General features: G+C 43.5%; 1 protein-coding gene across 7 annotated transcripts in view; it reads left to right on the top strand.

Moving 5' to 3' along the window:
* LOC139821857 (uncharacterized) overlaps nucleotides 1-24,527 on the top strand; it is a 67,413-nt gene that overhangs the window by 33,829 nt on the left and 9,057 nt on the right. For all 7 annotated transcript variants that reach the window (XR_011734367.1, XM_071793216.1, XM_071793215.1 and 4 more), the window contains one exon: nucleotides 24,037-24,352. Coding sequence is in view for 6 of the 7 variants with exons in the window: in XM_071793216.1 (XP_071649317.1) it covers nucleotides 24,092-24,352 (261 nt within the window). In the remaining variant the exon portion in view is untranslated. The remainder of the gene's footprint in view (nucleotides 1-24,036; nucleotides 24,353-24,527) is intronic.

Raw genomic sequence — 24,527 nt, 5'->3', positions numbered from 1 at the left:
TATGTAATGACAAATTGATAGTATAACTTTTAATTGATGTAACAAATTTACCGTATTACAACGAACTGTATTACAGACGAATGGGCACAAAATGTTGCGAAATATTTTGGTGCAAATCTAATTATCATATATATAATGATATATCATTGTTATACATACCTGTACAATAATTATATATTTAATACGATAGATCGTGTAACAGACGTAAAGTGTGATATTACTCCACATCGAGTGTTGATGCACGCAATGATTTTATCGAGATTCTATCACGCACAAACCTCGCCGCAAATCCCGGGATCATTAAAACGCACGCTCGGCAGAAATTCTCTTATCGAGCCCAAGGATGTCAGGAACGGCTGCCAGATGAGTTTCATTCGCGAGGCATCTGGGTCAACCGCATTCGCGCAAGTGCACCAACGGCGCGCCCATTCCATTTCCACCTGTGAGCGTGCGTTCCAACGAGTTTCGTAGATGCTTGAAAGCCGACGACGGATTTATTCCGCCGTACGTGCGGCTTATTACGGAAAGGTAGCTTATCCATAACGTATTACAATTGTCGGGAAAAATAAAAAATCCACTATACGCAATATTTTTTGTTGCATCGACGATTAATTTTTAATATGATGCGCTCATTTTTTGTTGTTTCTTAATAATTTTCGAAATTTATTTTATTTATACCGTCTGAATTTTTTTTATTTTATTAAGCGGAGGTGGAACTAATTAATTTACAATATATTAAGATTGTTTCCAATTGTCTAACATAAGCCGTATGTTATCTTGGAAATATTTGCAATTCTAATCTGTCCCTTTCGCCTCAACGTGCGCTTAGTTTAAGACAGTGAAGATTATTTGATCTCGGAAAACATTCGGCCGTCAGACTGTTGCCTTTTTCTTCTTTTCAACCGGTCCATTGTTTCGGCTGAAAAGTGGGCCGTGGGTACGCCTCGATGAATTTTCGCATATTCATGAAGACGCGCGTATTGAGAAAGTAAAAACGCGGCTCGCGTTTTACGCGCAGCCACGGAAAATTTAATCTCCGCGGGCTTTCTCCCCGTTTTATTGCCCAAACGGAGGATTTTCATGCGGTTTGCGCTGCAAGTGAAATCGCAGTGTTGTCGAAGTAATCGATTATGTCTAGTACCATCAAGTAGTTTACTGAGTGAAAACCGCTCGGTTACTACCATCTAGTATTACAAGCCTCGCAAATAGGAAGCAATTACAAGTCTCGAGTGGAAGTTTTATGAAAGCCCAGACGTTTGTAACAGCGCGTAACGCATCGTGTTTTGCGTGTTGGTCTCGATGTAATCCCGACGAGACTCGCCAAAGAGGGACTGACGCGGGATACGGCAGTATATGCGGATCGAAACGATTTACCTCGATGTGAGAAACCGTGAAGAGGCGCGACCAAGAGTGCATCATATGAGCGGATTTAACTGCGCGATTTATGTTATCATTATTACGACGACTAGCATCATAGTTATTATAACAAAACGCTTTTGTGCTGCTAATTAAAGCTTCTAATAACCGAGAGCGTATTCAAATAAAAACGATAGTTAAATTAACCTTAATACTTGCGAAGTAACATGATTCTTTAAAATTTTATTATCGATATATATATATATATATATATATATATATATGTATATCGGTATTAAACAGAGGTTCGATGTAATGAACCTATATAAATAATTCGATATCTGTACAGTCATTCTGAGGTTTCAGGGAAGAAAGACAAATAGAGCTGAATACATTATATTTCTCTTTTATTTCCCAACCGCAGAATTACATCGGATATCTCAGTACTATCAGAATACAATCTCTAGCTCTGCTATTGATACATCTGGTAGTAGTGATCTAACAACACTGAAAGATATCCACCGATTGCGGGATGCGTGTATATCGCGGTAAAGGATACGCGTCCCGCGCGACTACTTTGTTCGCGAGAGATTTATCGATAAGTCTTCGTTCGCAGATGTTATACATATATGCATGGTATACGAGATATTTATCAGCTGCTTAAGCTTCGAATAAACCTCTGTACGAGTCCTCCCTTACGGCGGATACCACGGTTGCCTATCACAATCAGGCGGCCTGTCACAGGTATCAGCGGCAACGATTTGAGTAAACTGTCTCGATATCGGGCGGTCTTCGCGGAACGCTAAATCGATTTGGATCGGCGTTGTCGGCGAAGACCAAAGAAAATCGCTTAAGCCGCACGGCGGAAAAAACGAGGCATGGGAGATACACGTTCGATTTTTTAACACCATCACTTCGCGACGCCGGCCGCAGTTCCCCGTCTCGCTGGTCGTTGCCGTTGCGATATGCAGTGGTTCTTGAAAATTTCTCGTGATCCGCGAAACTCCCCAAGAGTTACATCTCTTAAGGTAGCCAAATGCTTCGTCATATAATTAGTACCGCGCATAAATGGATTAACGAGATTCCCACTATCCCTATCTATTATTTAGCGAAACCATGCACTGCCAAGGGAACGGGCTTGGAAAAATTAGCGGGGAAAGAAGACCCCGTTGAGCTTGACTCTAGTCTGGCACTGTAAGGAGAGGTGTAGCATAAGTGGGAGATGGCAACATCGACGGTGAAATACCACTACTTTTATTATTTCTTTTCTTACTCGGTTAGGCGGAGCGCGTGCCCTGAGAACAAATGTGAATTTTTTAAATTTTCTGCCTTCCTCTTTCTTAGAAGCATTTATTTTATCTAAATTAGGTTTAAATCGATGCATAATGCATTCGTATATACAACATTTTTATTGCATTTATTTGCGTTATTTTAAAAATAGAGTGATGTATAGTCACACACATTTGTTGGATTTTTGAAAAAGATGAAGAGCCACTGGTTTAAGATCGATCAATCGTTTTTGTTCCGGCGCTACCTGTGTCCAGCATTATTACATAACGGCGTAAGTACCGTGTCCTTTAAGCGCCGTTTCGGGCCGCCAAGGGTATCGTCGATCGATTCGATACGCACCTGCCTCGTCGAGCGGAAAAGAAAACGTGGCGGCCGCCAAGCGGAGCAGAGAATTGCCGAAATGTAGCAGAACGTCCGATCGGAAACTCGAGATCGGATCGATATACTGTTATATTGAGGGCTATCTGAAAGTCAAGCGAGTATTTCGATCGATCGAGATACATTTATTAACTCTGCTAGCTACTGTAACTTCCAAGAAAAATAGATATTTATTACGAGGAAGATTATAATTTTATTGTACATTATTTTGATTAACAATAAGTACGTTCCGAAAAACAAGACGGAGATAAATTTCAGTACTGGATTATTATAAATTTACTGAGAAAGATCGCGCGAACTTAATATTTATTGCACATAGAATTTGTGACAGCAAGGATTTCGCCTTGATATTATATATAGCATTCGCATTCGTTCTCGTGCGAATGACGATCTGTTTAAAGTAGTACGCTCTTCGACGATGACTGCAGTGGGTTTATTTACGCACCAGCGCGGGCGAGGGGGATTAAATCGAGAAATACATGCAATGACCACGTCCATTCGGCTCTTCCGACGATGGAGTTACAACTGCCGTAATGACTATTATTACGTTCACGCGACTCCGCTAATCGTGGCCGAAGCAAGAGGGTTACGGGAGTAAAGAAAGAGAGTTAAGGAAGCACGAAAAAGATCGCCACTGGGAAACTATAATTATATGTGTATCGGATTTTACGATCATAACGGGGACGCGGTATAACCCCGCGCGGGCGCGCGTCGCGCATCTCGAGTCGTCGTCGATTATGGTACTTGCTGCGACGCGACAACGGTAATAACGAACGCTAAATGAACGTCGTCGGGACGTTCTCGCGCGACGGACTCGAAATAGTTTCATGTCGAGTCCCCGGGAGCGTTTACGGCAGTCGGTTTTCGTCGAGTCGCCCTAATTGGACTCTCCCCTCTGTTCGTCTCATCGTCACAACTCAGTATCTCGTTTACTCCTTATTCATTTTAATATAACATGCAAGCGACATCACGGCTGTAAGTTCCTCTCTTCTTCTCTCTAAATGCGCCCTTCTGAGAGCTCATTCCTTTGTCTTAATTTTTATTCGTTTCGGTATTGTGTACAACAACACTGTCATTCGAGAGGTGAAATTTCATCGTCAATCTGTTATCGACACGGTGATAACGTCATGATATTTACTCCGAAATAAAAAGGCCGAGGCGGTATCACGATTTGGACGGATATATCTTATATTTCTCCGTTACTGTCGCTTCTCCGTTTCGCACGTCTCGCGCGAAATCCCGCGCGGAATGTCTAGCGGTGGAAGTAACGCGGACGTATGTAGCCGGCCGCGCGGCGTGGCCGTTTCCGCATTCACGCCCGAGCAGACGGGCCACTCCGGGCATGGACGAGCGAGCCCTCGGTATCCGATTACGTGTATATGAGTATCGGTACTCTCTTATGCCCGATGCTGATGCCACCGAGAGTATGCCTCGCTCGCGCATACCGGCGCGCGGAAGACGCCGGTACCTGTACTTACTGATTCCTCGCTGAAGTAGCGAGAGAAAGAGAGGGAGAGGGAAGGAAGACCTCTTTTCGTCTCCCTTCAACGACGCTGCGCATCGATATGCACGTTCTTGGGCCCTCGAGCGCCGTCGTTTGGCGAACGTTCCGTGAACGTCGCCGGGAATCGCGTGCGTGCGTTCGCATAATAGCGCAACGGCGCGGCGCGGCAATGGTACGGAGTATCATACAGAGAGCCTAGAAATTCAATGCCCCTTCCTGGCTCTAGCCCTTTCAATCGCGCAGGATGCAGATGTAAAGACGCTTAACTAGGGTCTTTACATGACACTTTTACTTATTCGGAGCGTACGAGTATCGCGTATCACAAGCGTGGATATCGCATAGATTCTAATCGGACCTTTGATAAACGGAGCAGAGTACAGCGAAACAGTTGTAATATATTTAATAATCTTAAATGGCCAGCATCTTCATATTTTATCCATCAATCTTATTCACCTCGCCAACAATCCGGTATAAGAATAGATATCTAAAGTCTCCTAGCGTATCCTAGGCATATTTCAGCACGAAGCGGGTCCGAGGCGCCGACGGCATGCACTTCCGTTATGTTCGCTCTCGCTTCCTCGGAAAGCGATTCTCGCGCGATTTGGGGTACCGTATTCCTCCGTTGTTATTGCGATAGTTTCACAGCGCCTTGGGAATAATGCTAATTCGTCACAACGGTTCGTACGCGAGCTAAAGAATTATTTTAAAGGCGTTATTCGGAGTACGCGCAAATCAGTTATTACGCATATCAAATATATTAGAAGAATAAGAAGAAGAAGAAGATTAAATATTATATAAAATATATCGTAATGATCGGCGGTTCACTAAAAGAAGTAGAATCTTAAGAATTACAGCTTTACACTTAAAACAACATGATATCTCTTCGTTATTAAATGTTATTATTTAATAACGTGTTTAATCTCTGGCATTACGGCCGACGCGAATATGTCGGCCATTCCACTTATCTATACAGTTAAAATATTCGTCGCGCTCTATTGACACTTACGTTCGATCTGAATACAAGTAGGCTGTATACACACATGTGCATATCTCGGTAATGACGGAAGACTGGGCGCCTCGTACGGAGAGAGAAGGTGCGTTTGAGGAATCGCGCGTAGCGCACCTACGTACGGCGAGACTAGCGCGAGCAAGCCGGGCAAGGATTCTCTCGGTGGAAGGATGTGCCCGTTATGATGATTATCGTGCGTCTTGGACGTGGTTAATCCCGACGACACGGCGACGACGAGGACGCCCCTCGCAGTTCTTTCCACGGCCTCTCTATGCAAATTTTCTCATGCGCCGCGCTGACGCGCTATAATTCGCCCCTTTTTGCGGATACCGTTGAGAATCAGTACCGGATGAGTCTCTCGCCGGCTCGCCGCGTTGCACACTACGCGTTAGAAACACCCTTTACAGATGCATCAAAAAATATTCCGATCGTTCTAAATATCTCGCGTTGCGTTTTTATAATATAATACGTAGGTTTTTATAATTATAATACGATAATACGTTGGAGTTCAAGAATCACTTAACAACGTATTACGAGCAGCTGGGAATCCAAGCGTGCAAGAACGTCCCGCAAACGTAATTTTAGGATTTACAGTTCCGAGAAACTAAAGATTCCAGGCTCGAGAAGCTGTAGAATTGAAGGCTGATTGTGAGATCTCGCAGAAGCCATCGATCAAGTAGCCTTGAGAATTTGCAGAGTTATAAATTGGGGATTTCAGGGTAAGTATATAAATTTGCTGGCGCGATTCAAAACAACAAGTCTTCTCCGCGGCAAGACGCTAATTTCGCTGATTGAAAGTCTGATCTATAATCTGGCGAAGACGCAGCCGCGCAACCGCGATGTCCCGGACGAAATAAGTTTAACGGCTCACGGCTGTTTCCTCATTCCTACTCGCGTTCCTCGCGGTATTACGTTCAGATCGTTAAGTTCTCTCGCTGTCCGTTCGTTCGTTCGGACTCGTGCCTCGTGTCTTTTCTTTCTTCTCCGCGGGCCGCGGGATCCGGGGCTTGCGCGAAAGAAAATGAACGAGCCGGAGAATGAGAAAATCGATGGTTTAATGCGCAACGCGAGCGGACGAGGGACGGCTCGTTAAATTGGCGTGTTTCGAGTCCGTTTCGCGATCGGCCGGAAACTTTACGATCTATTCTCTCGCTTCTGAGTTTTTCTACTCGTTTCATCCTGTTTTGTGTTTAGGTTCTACGCTTAGGTTCTACGCTACGTCTTGCGATATGCACTAGTTCTTAGTTGCATCACTTCCATTTAAGTTTCTACTTTCTTGCTGCGTAAACAAGCAGCAATTAAGTAGCATGTTTGTTATATACTGAAAGTGCATATCGATGAATGATTAATTAGAGGCTACTTTTTTAATAATTTTTAATATATTATTCGTTTAAGAAGAAGCTTTCCGCGAAATATGAAAAAGTAATATTTTGCGAATATCATTGAAGTATCGTGAGTAAAATAGTTTTATCGGTACTCTCGAAGTACCGTAACTGAAGTATCGATATTTCGATGCTCGAAGTATCGTAAATATCCTTAGTCCGGCCGCGACCTAATAGTCTCTCGGCGAATTGCTAGGTCGTACGTACGGTAAGAAATGGGTATCGCGAAGTCATAACGTAGCGGGAATTCGTATGATCTGGACCGTTACACCGGAAATGTACCGCGGCTCATCGAGACCTGGGGTTATCGGATTACCGACTATGCTCGATTCGAGAACACGGTATAATGATCCTTGACTAATTGCCATTTCGACCACCATACAACGACCTGCATCGTCAATTAGAGCGAACGATGCGATCTTCGATCATTCTGAAAATGGTGGACCCGTCTTCACATTGTATATCGAAAAACATTTTTTTTGCATCTGCAGTATCTTCTCCAACAAGGATGCGTCTGAATGTTCAAGCCTAAGTCGGGATTGGTCGAATTTTTCATCGATATACAGTTACAATTTTGTGACAAAAATAGCAAAGTTATACCTTAGCCATTGATTCTAAAGAATATGTTGAGAAAAATAGTGATTTCTTACGTAGATAAGGAAACTATTCAATACTGAAAATTGGGATCAAGTCGAGTCAGAGATGCAATTTGGTCGGTGTGCCGTACGGGTGTAGGTCACGAGGTTCGGTGTAATATCGTCACAGTACAAATCCATTTCGATTGCTATTCGCTCTTCGACCTCGTGCTCTCCTCGTGACCGACAAGCCGAGCGTGTATGCACACCTGTGCACACACGCGCGTGCCGCCGTGTAAATTCTTCGGCAAACACTTGCGGCGCGGCCTCGCGCGATTGATTCCGCACGCGAAGCTGATTCTCCAGCGCGATCCTTTCGCATAATAGTGCCCGGCGACTCCGGCGAGTCGCTGGAAAGTTGGCACTCTTTGGTCTGCCCCACTAAACACAGTAACTGCAAAGGAGGACGTGGACACGAGAAGGGACTTAGTCAGGATGATGGTCTTTAACGAAGTGACAACCTCTTTTCCCAATTTTTATTTTGAATCAAAATTACTTACAACGTGCAGAGTTATCAGTGAAATTTTGATACATTTAAAAGGAATAATAATATTGAAATAAAATAAATTTTTTAATAAATAAGTAGCTATATATAGCTTAGAAATTTTTTAAATAAAGTATGAGGGAAACACTATTTTTTGTGAGCTACGGAAGTAGAATAATTCGAAGTATTTCGAAGCTTTTCTGTATTAGTTATACCGTAGAACAAATATCGCAAATTGTCGTTTTCCAAGTCAAACATGGTTGTACAGTTGTACACGTGGTTGTACTTTGAAAGCTACACGTCATTCGGAACGGTCGCGCATAATTGCCGAGTTTCTCCAGTTTTCTTCGCACGCAGCTTCTAATTGCTGTCCTCCGGCTGATGTCGCCATTGTTACATTTCTAATCGGACCTTGAGTTAGGGAAATTCCCAGGTGAGACTACGCGTTCGCGTTTCTGTCTGTGGACATTGTTTGAAACTGCACGATTACCGCGCGTTTAGAAATACGCGCTTCGTATATGGCATAGCATAATTGGATAGTAGGATGTAATGTGTTTAACTCTCGAGAGAGTACTCTAAAATTTCGCACGAACTGTCGCATGGCGCATTCCACGCGTCACACAAGTCGCATGAATTTAATCTAGAAAATTTCTAACATCAGAATATTGTGTTTGCTTCAATGAGTATAGAGTTGAAATAACGTATAGCATGTTTTTAAATAGATTTTTGTAATTATCATCGTGGTGTAAGTAAACAGTCGTATAAAATTTCACACAGACAAAATCACACATTAAAAGTTTCCTTGACTTTCATAAAAATCCAAGAATATGCAAGAAAGTTGGGAGTTTAGACTGTACGGCAAACAAGTATGTCGTGCGTACTTTTTTCTGGCACTTGGAAAAGTGCTAATTTTAAAAAAATTTTGGAAACGGCATACACAATACTTATTATATCTAGAAAAACGACACTGCGGAGAGTGCGGAGTAATGTCAACGGCCTTGCCGGAGTCTCAGAAGCCTCGCCTCTGTTTGCCCGACACGTGTTAGCGTTAATTACCACCTTCGTGCGTCCCCAAGGGACTTGCGCCGTCTCTTTAATCCCGTCTTTCATTCGCCAAATCTGCTCCTAGCAGTGCCTAGATGCCCGATAAATGCGCGTCGCAAGCCAAAGAGAGAAACAAGACACGTCGACGGTGGAAGCGTGAGAGAGCGACGCGATTGAAGGCAGTCTCTAATTAATTGTCAGGATGAGCGACGGGTTCTAGTAATTATTGGACTATCATTATTAGCCGGTTCTCTCATCAACCCAAACAACCGAGCTGAGGTATTCACAACTCGAAGCGCTTATGCAAGGAGGGATTAACTTCTTAGAAGAGTGCTAGAAGTAAAGCGACGTGCTAGGATTATGGCAAGAAGACGCGTGGTATTCTGTCGAGTATTTTCTTTGGCATCTAAAGTAGTAGTTATTAATTACCACTTTATGTAAGCCTCTAAGGGAAAGATAAACTTTATTCCTTCTTGAAGTAATGGATGGTTCTTTCTTAAAAATTAATTTAGTTGAAGGTCGGAAATAATACTAAGCTCGAAAATTATAGCTCGATATTTTAAGGAAATATAATTAAACTTAATACTTTATTAAACATATAATGATATAATTTGGTATTATATTATTTGGTAATATGTTAACTCGGTATATTGACGATTATTGTGATCATCTACTTTTTTGTAAACGATAAAGGGAAGTGAAATAAAAGAGTTCTAATAAAAAACTATTTGAAAACTTTGGATTAACGATTCTTACGTGCATCCGCGTGCGTTTCCGAAACTATGTCTTTGCATTAAATCAACGCGTCTGAAGCAATTACGCATAATTTTAGTATCGTGCTGATCATCTTCGACCAACGTGGATTCGACGAAAGGGAGGGCGGCGAAGCCTAAATTAAATGGCGCAAAGAAGACCCGGAGGGCGTTTCAGAAACGATAAGACAGGAGTCAAAGCTCCTCGAGACAATGCTAAATCTCGAAGTTAGCTTTCGGCTATTCACGGCTATTCATAACAAAAATTGAAGATATAGATTGACGAGGTTCGCACACGTCACTCAAATGCCAATACTAATGGAACCTGAAATAAATGATAATCACTCACGAAAAACTAATTTCGGGCCGATAGCGATAGTTACTCAAGAAGATTCTAGGTTGCAAGTAATTACACTCCTGCCGATATCTCTACTAAAAGATGGATAATTTTCGAGATTATTAGTTGTTCATAATATTACATAAAAAATCAATTTATCGATAACTATTTTAGACTTTACGTAGACGTGTATTACACAATTATGTATTACACGTCGTTAAAAATACATATTATGTGTTGCATTATGAAGAAGTCTCAAAACGTCAGCGGTAACAACGTGATTTTCAACAAACGCTGCGCGCATGCAACGAGATGCATTGAAGCATCGAGCACCTTCCTGTTTTCTAGCGGGCGGACACGAAGGACGCGCGCGTCCGCCCGAAGGAGGGAAAGCTGCGGTGATTGGGGCCTCGTAAAGACAGTGAAATTCGTCATAAAACTGCCAATTATCGACCGCCGACCTTTAACGTCGAGTCGACAATTATCGCTTTAAATGCGCGCATAACAAACGGGAGACGACCGCGACGCCGCGCCACCGCCGTGTCCCTCTTTCACCGCCGGCTTTTCGAAAGTGGCCGCTCGCCGACGACGATCGTCGCCGTCTTCCTTTCGCAACCGTTTAATATTAATGGAGTTTAGAGCGCGGGATTATCGCATCGTTACATGCATGCACCTTGCCGCCGAGGTTGCATCGATCACGTATCGAGAGATTTCCATTTTGATCAGGACTAGATTTAATTACGATAGATCAAACGATCTCTTTGCAGGATCGTTATATTATTTCAATTACTGATAATGGTGTAAATATGAAACGAAGATCAATATTTTTTTACGATCTGCATCTTGTTATATACACTATTCCCAAATTTCTACTTTACTTCTATATATTTCCAAATTTCGTACTTTATTAAACGTACGTGTATAATATTAAGGAATTTTTATATTAATATTCTATAATATTTTTCATTTATTCACTTTCTCTCTCTCTCTCTCTCTCTCTCTCTCTCTCTGTCTCTCTCATTCTTCCTTTCTACTCGTAAAGCGTGTTAATTAAAATCGTGCCTCCGGCGAGTGCAATAGCCGCGGTTATGCTTTACGATTATGAAACGCAAACGCATCTCTGAAACACCGAGTGTCTCGGCACGAATAAACGTACATGCCATTTGTTCATTAGGATAGCACGTGGCTCTGCGCTGTTGTAATGCATCTAGCAGAGCTTCCTATTAAGATACAGATCGTTTACTCGAAGCTACTTTGAGGAAGAGGATGTCCCTTGCGACGTCGCGAGCAGCGCGGTGTCCCGGCTCCCGGCGCGTGTGAAAGTTTCCAAGCGAGATATCGATGCTCGGATGCCAGCCCGCGCTCGTCCCTTTCGCAGATATGGCTAGACATCCTGCGTAGATACGCCCGCTGGGCATTCTTCCTAGCTATGCCCGGTAGGCAAGGTGACGTCCCCGATAAGCTGCCTTTCACGTGAGAATATGCGGGAATCTCATCGAATGGGTGACACAGAATTGAGTTAGAATCGAGACCAGTCAGTTACTAAAATTGCAATTGATCAAATCGTCTATCCTGTAAGTAGTTGCTATTTAGAAAAAAAAAAATGAAGCACGGTCAAATTGATCAACTTTGATAAAATAATTGATAAAATTCTAAATTTCTTTGGATTTGAGAACTAGGCAATAAATTAATTTTTTTAAATTCTAAACCGTAGAATTTTGGATTAATTCAGAATATTACTTGCTGCACTTACGTGGAGGTAAGCCACCGTGGCCGATTCGGTGGAATGCCCATTTCATTTACGCGCCTCGTGCGTAGGCGAGCCTCTTGTCGCGTAGGCAATTCCACTCGTCGCAGCCTTGGCTACCTACACTTAGTCGATAGTGATCAACAACAATCTTTTAAATGCGTGTCAAGTCGTGATTGGCGTGCACAACGTGCTTACTGCCAAAAATATCGTATATTTAACGCAGACGGTATCTCTTTCACGCCTCTCCATCGCATTTGTTCATGCTCTGAATTGTTTTGTAATTTATAATGAACACAGGACGCGAGTTATGCTCGTTAGTACAAGTTTCGCAAACAGCTGAATCGTCATCAGACAAAAGCGGTATTCCATATTAATAAACTGACGCCTCCGCGATCGCGCTGTTATGAAGGTGCAAAAATCTCTTTTAAGATCGCAGTCGGGAAGAAAGTAAAATCCGTCTGACCTCAAAAACGCCCGTACAAAAGCAAGTGCGAGGCGGGAAGTCGGTGTGAGTATGTGTGTATGTGTTATGCAATAAAATTATGCTACGTTTCGCCACGAACCTTCGCGACAAAAATGTACGCGGGACAATCCTTTGTTCGCCGGTGCGTAACCGTGAACGTTATCTAAAGAATCTGTAGTATGCCGTTGTCGCTCATAAAGCGAGAGGGCTGCATCTCTAGCGCCCTTCGGAGTAGAGATTCTCAAACACGATATCACTAAATTGATCTTTAGGAAAAGATGCTTTATACTTGTTTTATCTTCAGCATCATCTGCTACATTATTGACCGTAATAACCTAAACTTTTTAATCTAAAATCTCGTTGTCGCATCGTATTGTTATCACATCTAGATAATCTTTATGCGTGAAATTACTTTTTTCTCTGAAAAGTGCGTCTCGATTTGCACAACTTTAGACTGGTAGAAATAATAAATTTATACATATTACGTTTCTCATATTTTCTGTAATAATTATGTTATATATGTACATTTTTATTTATATACAAGTGATTATAAGATTATCTCATATCCTCTTCTAAAAATATTATTTAAATAATACAATATAATTATTTAAGTAACTATTTAATGATTACCTTACTTTTCGTGGGAATCTTTTTGAGTTTGGGAACCGCTTTTTCAAAGCAGAAAAGGTCTTTTGACAATAACTCTATCATTCGGTCACTTATTTTACTTCCGTTACGTAATCGTCCTATCCGTGCACCGTTATTATCGGTGAACACATAGGAGCGATAGTCTCTTTCAGCGAGAAAGAGAGACGGAAGAATGATCACGATTCATCGGGCAGTTCCGGCGATCGATGACGTAACACCGTTTCCTCTTACTGAAAGCTACCACGCTCGAGAAAGTCAGCAATCCCAATAGGTATAATTTTGATATAAAAATGAGTTCAGATTCCGACGAGTGTAAACAAGCAAAAATAATATCTACAATTTATCTGCTATCTACATTTGCAGCTCACTTTTGTTAATAAATTTTTTTTTACGATTGCAACATGAAATCAGAATCACACTAGTTTTAATTTATGAGAGATATGTCCGTGAGAGACATTTAATTTATGATATCAGATATATTTGCGCTGTTATCGTCAATATGGACACCAGGAACGACCACACGTTATCTCGAGGAGGTGAAATCGTGCGATCAAAAATTAATTAAAGAATTATTTAATTGATTCCATCTGACCCCGATTTCTCCCGCGGTGTCTGGCGCTATCGACACGCATGATTATTAATATTGCGACCTGCTATCGTGCGAACGTTCATTAAGGCCATAACAGACTGTGCGTTAAGATCTCGTTGGGACCGCGTTAGAAATTAACGCTCGATAAGAAAGTCTTGGAATATGTAATTATTTAATTATTAGCAATATATCATAATTATACGTTTATAGAAATTGTTCCTGCTAATTATACTAAAGAATAATCTATTAAAAGATAAATCGTTGATCGAAAGATAAGTAAATTTTACTCGAATATTGCAGATAACTTATTATGTTTTATTTAAATTTTAAATGATAGAGTTGAATCATATTTCTATTCTCTGAATATATCCACCGTTAATATTATATGTTCAAAGTAATATTTTTGCTTGTAATATTTATATTGTAATATTCCCTACTCATTGAGTTCACGCGTCAAAACTCTCTATAACGTTTCAATCTCTCGCTCGAAAAGCACAGCGCGATCATCCAGTCTTTGCAGTTGATTGTCGTAGAACTGCTAGAGCATTCCCATCGTGATTACGAGAGCGAGCAGTCGAGTTGGTTTGATCGTCGGCTATCGGCGCGCTTGGAACGCAATAAAACCCGATCGCTTAAACCCGGCGGCTCACAGGTGGAACGACGATATTTCTAACATGTTTCCTAACGGATGCGTCGCAAGATTTTCCTTGCGTGACGCCTAACATGAAACTCGGAGGTTTGACTCACCGTAGAGATGGTTGTGTTCCATTCACGCTCCAGTTACGGCCCGGTCAAATATCTGAGTATTTCGATTGGAGTTCACACACGTATCGCTGATTAGATTTTATTTTGCTAGGCGTAATTCTCAAAGAGTCGTCGTACCGGAAATAGATACTCGCGTTTCAATCACGATTTAATTACACACACATCTATATATACATCTCAGATGTACTATATTTAACAACATATCTACTAGTTTAATAGAAATAATCAAATATTATTGACTAATTCTTGTTATATTAGTTCTATCAAGTAATTTGTAATCAACTTCAATGGTAAATTAGCGACAACATTTGGCTCATATACAGTATTTTTTATGTCAAAATCTTTAATTTTTATAACTACCTTTTTAAATTGAAATTTTATGTAAGCGTACGTGCGTCGTAACGGTTAACCGTTGAGAAATGTTCCAGTAATATCATTATTCTCGCCAATCGATTTTACTCGCGAGATTTCTAATCATCGCAATATACAGCATGCGCTTGCGATGGTTTAATCGGGAGAAATTTATTTTACGTACATTTACATCGATATAATACCGTCTCGGTTGATCGCTGATTTTTACACGCGTCAATGAATGTTCTAATTCGACGTAGACTTTTCGTGTACTCAGATTAAGTCTGATTGATTACCTGAATGTCTCGCAGAAGCGAAATTCGAATCTGTCGTCCTTCAAATTATTACTCGATTCCAAAGAAATGTCGGAAATGCTTGAATTGTATCGATATTTGCGAGTGCAATGTCAATGTACGAACTTATTCGTAGGCCCCGTGGTTGGTCTCCTCCGTTGAAGAATTGTGAGCTACGAAATCGCACGCGATACATCGGAATTTCGCGTTCGAGCGATCTATTTTAATTGGCGCGCGCGCGAGGGAACGACAAGCTGCTTCTTCCGTGACGCTTATCGTTAGTCGTTAAAACGTACACTCGATAATTGAAGTCGTCCCTTCGTTCCCATTCTAAACACGCTGCTTTTAATTACGCTTCCGGCACTCGTCCATACCTCGCCTGTCGATACTCGATAACTGTCAGGCTGTCGAACCACTTTTTTCACCGTTAGTTCATATAACGATAGCTTCTTTCATGATTATTCCAAGATGAATTTTTTATGGACACAGTTTTATGGCAGGTATTAATTATAACTTTTCAACTTCAAACGTTTAGGTCTTTTAATAGCTGAGCTTCAAATTAAATCTTTTTTAAAGAGTGAGCTCCAAAAAATAATTAAATAATTTTATAATTACTTAAATAACATGTCAATAATGAATTATTAAAATTCCTCGTCATCAAGTGTAAAGATTTCAATATTTTGCATACATTATCATATATTTTATTTTTTTCCATTACATTTCTCTTTTGAAATTCTCTGCATACAAGGACTTTGTCACCGTCGAGAAAATTAATGAGCGGAGTTGTTACGCTGTTTAAACGATTGCGGACGATCATTATAAGTAAAAGCCGCAGGTAGTGCCGAATCGCGCGACAAGATGTTCCATTCGGATCGATCGCGCCGCAACTTTCTACGGCGCGCCGTAACGATGGAATGCGCCTGCAGCGTTGTACCGAACCCACCTACTTTCGATCTAAGGCACGTGAATTCGGCGGCTTCTGATGTGTACCTGTACGCGGTGTAAATTTCGGTCATCGAACACTCGGTAGGGGGACGGGAGCAATGATTCCTGCGGGGTTCCACTCTCACCGAGCCGATCTCGACGTTCCTCGAGGAGGACTTTCTTTTTCGCACGGGTTTCGCGACCTGAATCCGCCCAACGAATCTCTTCTTTTCGTTTTTTTTCTTTTCTTTTCTTTTCACATGCCTTTTATCTCAGTCCCCGACAAGCCGATTCAAACGCGACGCGTCGCTTTTCATTTTTGTGCGATTAATTAAATTTGGAACAACCTCGACTGCGATATCTCGTCCTCGTAAACATACAGACTTTGAAGCTACCGATTCACGGTTGTAACACGTAATTTAGAAAGCGATTGACTTCTTTTAAAAATGCGCTTCTTACAAAGATCTTTAAATTTACAAAAATGTTTACCTTTTTTATCCCATCACCATAAATTCTTGAATGTCTCAGAGAAGCTCTTATTGACGCGAATGAGTCGTGCGAAGGCTAACGAATAAAATTTTGATAAAAGCAATGTCACAAGAAATAAACTAACATATTTCCGTGTCTCACAGTCCAGTCCCATTTTCGTCGCTGCAGGAGGCAGCGCAGTAAGAGGGGTGAGCGCAGGGGATACCACGGGATTACGGGCGAATTACGTTAACGGGCGGAAAAGCATTTTTTTCATATATCCTCGGTCGTTTGCATGCATTAAACGTGCGACGTAAATGCACCCGCCGGACGGCCGCGCCGCGCCGGCCGGAAGGATCGACGTTACCGGAGGCGGCACCTACGGCGGCCAGTCACGACGTCGCGGTCGTCCTCCTCCCGGCTCGTGACACGTAAAGGGGCAATTACTAGCGCAGGATGCGTGGACACGCATTTCGCATGCAAACACGCCGCTGCCAAGTAATTAAACGATCCTGGAGAGCGTTTCGCGGATGCGCGAGCGCCCTGGCCGGCCGTCGTCGTTTGCGTTACGACTCGTAGAACACGATGACAAAGTTGCGCTTGAACGATTAATCAGGGGGACGTGACGATCCTCTGCGCGTTTCGAGCTTAAATGTATGCGGAACGTGTCGCTGTACCAGCGGGAATCTCGTCGACGCGACGAGATTTAGCGGACGTGAGAAGTATTGAAAGTTCGGAATCTCGAGACATGAAGCGCGCGATAATAAAATAAAATCTTGAAGGATCCTAATTTTAAAATTGAATGAATAAAAGAGAAAGGGAGAGAAATCTCGAGACACTATACATTTTTTATCGCTTCCTCTCGAAGCTTCGTGTATAGCGTCAAATATTTCGGACACAGCAATGTTATACGTTTGTCAAATATCTTCTTCTTTTCTTTCGGTCCCGACCACGTCCTCTTCGCTACTGCTCGATCTTCGTTTCCGAAGATACTTCGAGGTCCGTAATTACCGGATGCCTTTTGCGCCTATTTGGCCGGCGCACTCTGTAATCACGTACGCATTACGCCGGTACGATGATCGCGATCGCGAACGCGCGTATACGGCACCTGTGCGTCTTATCGCCGACAGATGGTCTAACGTTACGATTCCTGATTAATTAAAGCTCCCAAGAAGTCGACGGCGGGCAGCCGTTGCCGCGCGCTCTTTAATGAGCTAAAGTACTGCTCGATATACCGATTCAGTAGCTATGACCACGTGCGATATATTACTCGCGCACCTATGCCCGCTTAATAACTCGCCCTTTCTCTCACCCCACATTCCTCTCTCTCTCTCTCTCTCTCTCTCTCTCTCTCTCTCTCTCTCTCTCTCTTTCTCTCTCTTCCTTCCTTTCTCCCTTCCCTCTTTCCTCCTTTCTCCCTCTCCGTCTTTCTCTCTCTTTCCGAAGTCCATCTTTTTCTCCTTGTCCCTGTTTCACCCCACGTTTTCCTTCTCGCTTTACCCCTCGCTCGCGGCACGGCCTCGGCCCTCTCCTCCGCTCCTCCCGACAAGGAAATCGCGAGAGGAGAGGGAACGGCATCCGAAGGATCTCAGCGTCAATTAAGCAAGAGTTGCGAGACAGGCCTAGACGTATATACCTACTCGCACAATCTGCATTTATCTCGGCGAGAGTTACAAGAGCCGTTTGCTATCTACCGCACCGTGATACGTACGAAAGGCAGGGAGTACGAAAAGTCAGTCCGTGAGTTAGACTCGCTCGTCTCGTGTTTCGCGCCCGCGAACTCGCCTCGACTTCAACAGGAGTCACGGAAGAGCGAGCGAGCGAATGCAAGACTCGTTAATGCTCGCGGAGGAAAATTAGCCTCGCGCGGCACGAAAGTGTGACGTTTCGTTAGGAAATTCGTTGCTCTCGTGACCAGGCAATTAATGCTTTAAGTAACTGTGACAGTGCATTATCATGCCGCAACACGCGGATTTCTGCACTGCAGTTGTAACGTTAGGAGAAACAATGTTTAATAAACATTATTAAACATCTCTAAAACATTGAAAACTACATATAATCGATATTACTCTCATCTGCTGATCGACGGGATTTTATTGTTGCATGATGAAAAATCGCTGAGTTAAGTATCTTCCGCGCGGGTATTCCCGCATAAATCTTTGCGAAACGTATCCGTCCCGTGTAATTTGCGCCGCGGATTCTGCGAACCGAAAAAGCTCGTTCCGCCGGTGTAAGCCGAGGGATGGTCGTATACCGGTTTCGATGCTCGGTACATCGAGGGGTTGCGCGCGGGTCAGAGGTCACAGCCGAGTCGAAAGTCGACTTGCCGCGGCTCTCGGCGCGAGGCAATAGTGTTTCCACCCGCGCCCCCTGCTCGCCCATTGTGCGTTCCATCCAATCATTATTACCGCGATCGAACCGCGGATCTAGCCGGGCGGCGGCGGCGGCGGCGGGGACGCAGCTCGCTCACTCGCGCTGATATATGGTACATCGGGGGTGAGATAATATCTGCGCGCGCGGGTTGCAGGTTGCGACCGGTCGTGGTTGCGGCGCGTCGTAGGATTTCCACGGCGCGACGGCGCGTCGTAACGTTATTACTTTCGAGCAAAATGTGAAAGTTGGAACACGCCATTGTGTGCGGATTCAGACAGTAGGGCCGCCGTGGGTACACACGTGCCTTCGTTTCTCACCGCGACCGGCGAATATCGCGATTTTTCGCCGATTCCCCCTTTCCTCCTTCCTTCGAGGAGACACGGGGTTTCGCCATCGCCCCCGCTCGTTTAATCAATATTCACGAGTCCAGGTACGAAACGCACAAGTGGACTACGCTACGTGGAACATTATTTGTGCGAACAATGTCGTTCGCTCATTAATTTTTCGCGTCCTGAGCGCTTAGAGAAATAGATTGATTGTTTGATCTGCAGCAGACCATCGTGTTGCAATTTTATTATTTTTATTTTTCCAAATTTTAAAATATATATATGTATAATTATATTTACTGTTCGATGTGTGGCAAACGTGAAAATACACTGTAATTACATTGCGGTAAGAATAATCTTGGAATTGTTACATTCCGTGATGATTTGGGTAATCTGGAGTACCGTAGACTATTATTGGCTATCAAATTGGCATGTGCATTGTGGTAGCGCGCCTCGCAACTACGAAACCGACACGTTGATCCAACATGGTCGATTATCCGGTGGAACGTAGCACGCCGTTGAACGAGATTTCTCAACGGCGCGTTTGAGATATTTAGACCGGCTTTTATTACCGGGATAAGCTCTCGTTGTTTCGCACATACTACAGTCAGTACCGGTTGTCCCTCCCGAGCCCGAGGGCGCAACGGTTAAATTCCAGCGGGCGTTCTCGCGTGGCGGAATGTCTCCCCGCGAGATCCCCGAGTAAAGGAAGAGCCTGGCTCCTTAACCGATCGAGGAGAAGATGGAGAACGCGAGAGGAAAAGGGAGATGGAGAGACTCGCCTGAGTGAGACCTTCCGGGAAATTGGATTGGCATTTTGTTCTTTACGAGCGTCCGCGGGGCCGCCATGGTTCTACAAGATAGAACGTTCCTGTCGGAAGACGGGGCACGCGGTTATACAGGGTGGACATTGTTCTACGGATGAGGAAACACACAATTACACTGGTCTAAGTGAGAAGGTTCTATCTGACTTTGAAATTTCAATCTTACTTTGTTGAAATATTTAGTTGCGTGCTGTTTTTATCGCAAAAAATTATACTTGAGTTTTAATCAAACTATTGACAGATTAGATGCTTTTTTATTTAAATTGTTGTACGCAATAGTTATTATTCGATGACACAGAACATGTAATTATATATAATTCACACACACTTACACATATACAAAATTATATTTTATGTATAATTATATATAATTCTAAATGATTCTATTTCTTCCTAATTTTAGTTATACTTTACTTATATATCGTTTTCCTAAGAGACGGTTCTATTTGATACTGGAAACGTTCTCCAGAAACACATGCCACCTATGTTTAGTTGCTACCTTATTTTTAGCTAGAGAAAATTATACCTGCGCATTGAACAGATTATTAGTATTAAATTTTGTCGGAAGACGAAATGCGCGGTTAGTCGAGGTGAAATATAGGAAGGACGGACCATAATACACGGGGTGAGACATCGCTATTGAAACACATAGAAGATACGTGCTCTTTTATTTCGTGAATCCAAGAACGTAATAACGACCCTCGCCCATCATTTCCGATCTACCAAGCTCCCGTGCTTTATCGATTCGAATCTCGGTCCGAACGCACTGCATATAGCGAATGATACTTCCGTTGTGAAGTACCGGAGCCAATCTCTAATGATAGGTCACAAGCGCGGTTTGCTTCCGATTCTTCCATTGGTTAAAAAAACTCCGCATTGCGTAAATCGTGCGAGAGAAAGGGACAGAGACACACATCGTTTCATTCTAAACGTCACAAATAACGCGAAAAAAGGGAAAATGGAAGAAACGGAGCACCCAGTGACGCGCTCGATCCGATCGGATCGGATTGTCGGCTCGGGCGCTTGCGGATTTTTGCCACGGCGCGTGCAGCAGGAAGCGCATGATTTGTGCCGACAATCGCGACACGTAGGCGTATGTATATCGCCCGGGAATACAGTCCGGGTTCGATTCGAGTTCCTCGAGATAGCCGGGGCTGCGCAGCTGCCTTGCCTGCCTGCTATCCTACATCCTAGCTCGCTCGCGCTCACGCCGAGCTATCGCGAACGAGAAGACGGCAGACGGAGAATCGTTCTTCCTATCCTTCCAAGTTCGATGACTCTCGGCGATGATCATCGCGAGGGGGCAAACGTCCTCCTCCCCCCTGCCTTCCCGTTCCCCGTTCTCTCTGCCTGGGTCCCTTTGCGCTTCGTCGCCCCCTGCGCTCCTTCTCTTCCTCCTCCTTCTCCTCCTCCTCCTTCTATTTCGTCTTCCTCCTTTTCCTTCTGATGTTGCTCCCTTCTTCTTTCTTCCTTCGTCTTCCCCCCGCGGGTACCCTACGCTCGAGTTATCATAACCGCCGCCATCCGTCATGCATCACTTGCCACTTTGTGCCCCGGAGAATCCTCTCGCCGCGGCACGACAATCGCGCGCGAATCCACTGGAGAATCGACGCCGATGACGCCGACCGAATAGCAATTAGGTATCGTCAGGTGTTGTCACTAGGATTTTTCCTCGCGTACAATTGAACTTTGTAATAAAAATGATTATATTAAGGAAAAATTGGCTAGCTGTTGTATGATACTTATAAAGGCTTTAATTATTTTTAGAATTATTTTGTTAAAGTTGTACTTTATGTTGTACCTTACACGTATGTAACATAATTTTATGTGCATTGTATCTTTATATCAACTACGAATTACGAAAGTTTAGCCATTTAAAAGATCACGATGCTGCAAGTGTTGCCACAGACTTGTTTCGCATTAGACGTAATTAATATCCTGTTACGCGTTCATTACCATTGCATTTACGATAAAATTGCGCACGTTCCAACATTTAAACGATTGTAAGCTGCGTGAATTTCAGAATGCATTGTCGGAGGTGAAACTGTGAGAACCACTCTCGGTGTCTTTTTCTTTGATCCGACTGCAATATCGATCAATCTGGTCCCCGTTGTTTCACCGCATCGTGCGGAAGTGAAACGCGTTGCAGTCGGGCCTTCCTATTTCAGAAAACGCAGGTAAACACGCGTATAGTGTACTTAGCAAGAATATCTAAGCTATCAAGGAATATCTAAGCCATAATTTGCACCTCGCATTTATCGATCAATCGGTTATTTCATCTCAACTGCAAGCTTCGATACGAACCCTTTTCACCGGAGGAAACCTGTATACTTCAGATCGTCGCCTTTCGCACACACTCGATATCGATGTCAGTATTATCCGCCTCCTGAGAGCGATCGCGCGAGCGTAATTTCGCTCATTCACCCCGCGAATTTTTCGCGAATAATAAGCATCGGCATCGCGCGCGAGCGACGATTCGATCCCCCGATGTTTTTATTTTCAATTCGACGCGAGATCGGGACATCTTAGAGCAAAAGAAAGAGAGCAAGAGGGAGAAAGAGACGCGCGGGAAAACCAGTTTTCCACGCGCCGTCGTTTCCACGCTGCGTTGAATACGAGATGCATTAACACAGGGAGACCGTCTTACTCGTTTTACGCCGTTTACCTTAACGACGTCGACTTTTCTCCGACGCTTTTCGCATCGCTCTTACTCAACCCGGGCTAGCGGTACTACCGGTCGATCGACACGGACGGGTCGCGTGTGCAGGTTGGGGCACCTGCTCCCGTACCGGTGGTGAATGGAAGAACTTACTTTAGAAAGACGCATCCCAGACGGTCCTCTCTCTCTCTCTCTCTCTCTTACCCGCGGTCTCTCCTTCTCTTTCTCCCCGTATCCCGACACGACTGACACGAGGTTAAGCCACGTCTAACTGTAAGATAATCGGCCTGCTCGTTCGGATCGTTCGGTCAACTCGCGTGCGTTTACTCTCCTCTTTTTCCGCTCTCCCTCCCACCGGCTTCCCGGGACCCCGTGCACTCTTCGTTCATCAATGGCCTCGCGAACCGTCGCGTCGTCCTTCGTCCGATAGGAGATGTATAAAGATGTTAGAAAGTTATTGAGCAATGGCACTTTTTCCGAATACGATCGGAGAGAGAATGCACATTATAAGTGGAATTAATGATATTTATACGATATACTTGTTTTCATTTTGATCTTGATAGCAAGAGGAAGATGCAACGCTTTCTTATAATCTGTATTCATGCGAATGATTTTTCATCGACGACATTATCGTGGCTCGTAAAATATATCTTCTCGCGGAGAAAATATTAATTAGAATCAAGTGTTAAAATACGAGCGCGTTATTATGCAACAGTGTAGCCTTATCGAAGAGCATTTAAGGCGGACTCTGCAACATATTTGTAAATTGATCACTCTAATTAACATTTAATTACACCCTTAATCGTTATGCAAAGCGCCAAACGAATTGGTATGCGAAAGCGCACTTTGGATGCAGGTGGTTTAAGGGAAATTGGAACTGGTTTGCAAATGATTCTCTTAATTGGCAATCCGATCGTTCTACGGAATATACAGATCGTCGTACAGAGTATTTAAGCCCGACTCGTAACACTGTATCAACATTTGCATCTATTTATCATATTTCTTCTAGATTCATTTTATCTTCTTTTATCCATCTGCGTTACACAATTTCTTTTGTTTGTTATCGTTAGAATCATTATATTATTATCTCTAACAATGCGTTTTATATTTATTCCAATTATTATGCAATTAGTTATTATTTTTTCTTCGTATCTATTCTTATTGTATTTCTACTAGCGAATATAGAACTCATTGCTCTTTCAGAATTCACTTATAAACTTCCTGCTAACTGTGTGATCTGCCTAACTGATTAGCTTATCTTTCTGAAAGTCATATTATACTTTAGAAACAGCGTAATTCTTATTGCTCCCATAAAAATTTCCGGATTTATGGCACATTCAGCTTTACGGATCCAATTAGATCCCACAGTAACTTTCAATAGGATTTCAGACGAACACGTTAGATAATTGGTCCCGCTTTCTGATCCTTCCAGATGCAAGATGAATGGCGAATCGTGCGCACCATAGAGACGCCAGGTCGGCATAGAAATGGGCAACAACGGCAGCAGCTCCCATCAATATTGCGCGTCCAGCGGGCCGTCGCAGGAGATCGCTGGACGCGGGTGGACGCAGTCCTTCCCCCGGGAGCTGAGCAGGCATCACCCTCAGCAGCCGACGGGACACAAGGTCCTACCGGAGCCGCCCAATCAGCGGCTACGCGCCACCAATAATGGAAGCATCATTCACAACGGGGGAACCATAAGCGGCCGCCGACCGCCGGCCCTCACGCTTCCGCACGACCTTAATAAGGTAAGGATTCGCGGCGGCTTTTCGAATCGCGCTGATGACGTGGCGTGCCATGCCATGCTGCTCTTCGTGTGCCGCCGCACGATCCGTTGCAATTGCGGGCACCATCGGCGGGTGCGTGGAAATTTATTTTGCCGCAGGTACAGATTCTCATGCCGGTTGATAATTTTCCTTGTTA

This window comes from Temnothorax longispinosus, chromosome 11 (assembly GCF_030848805.1).
Source record: "Temnothorax longispinosus isolate EJ_2023e chromosome 11, Tlon_JGU_v1, whole genome shotgun sequence".
Taxonomy (NCBI): Eukaryota; Metazoa; Arthropoda; class Insecta; order Hymenoptera; family Formicidae; genus Temnothorax; species Temnothorax longispinosus.
This window is presented reverse-complemented; position numbering and strand designations above follow the sequence as displayed.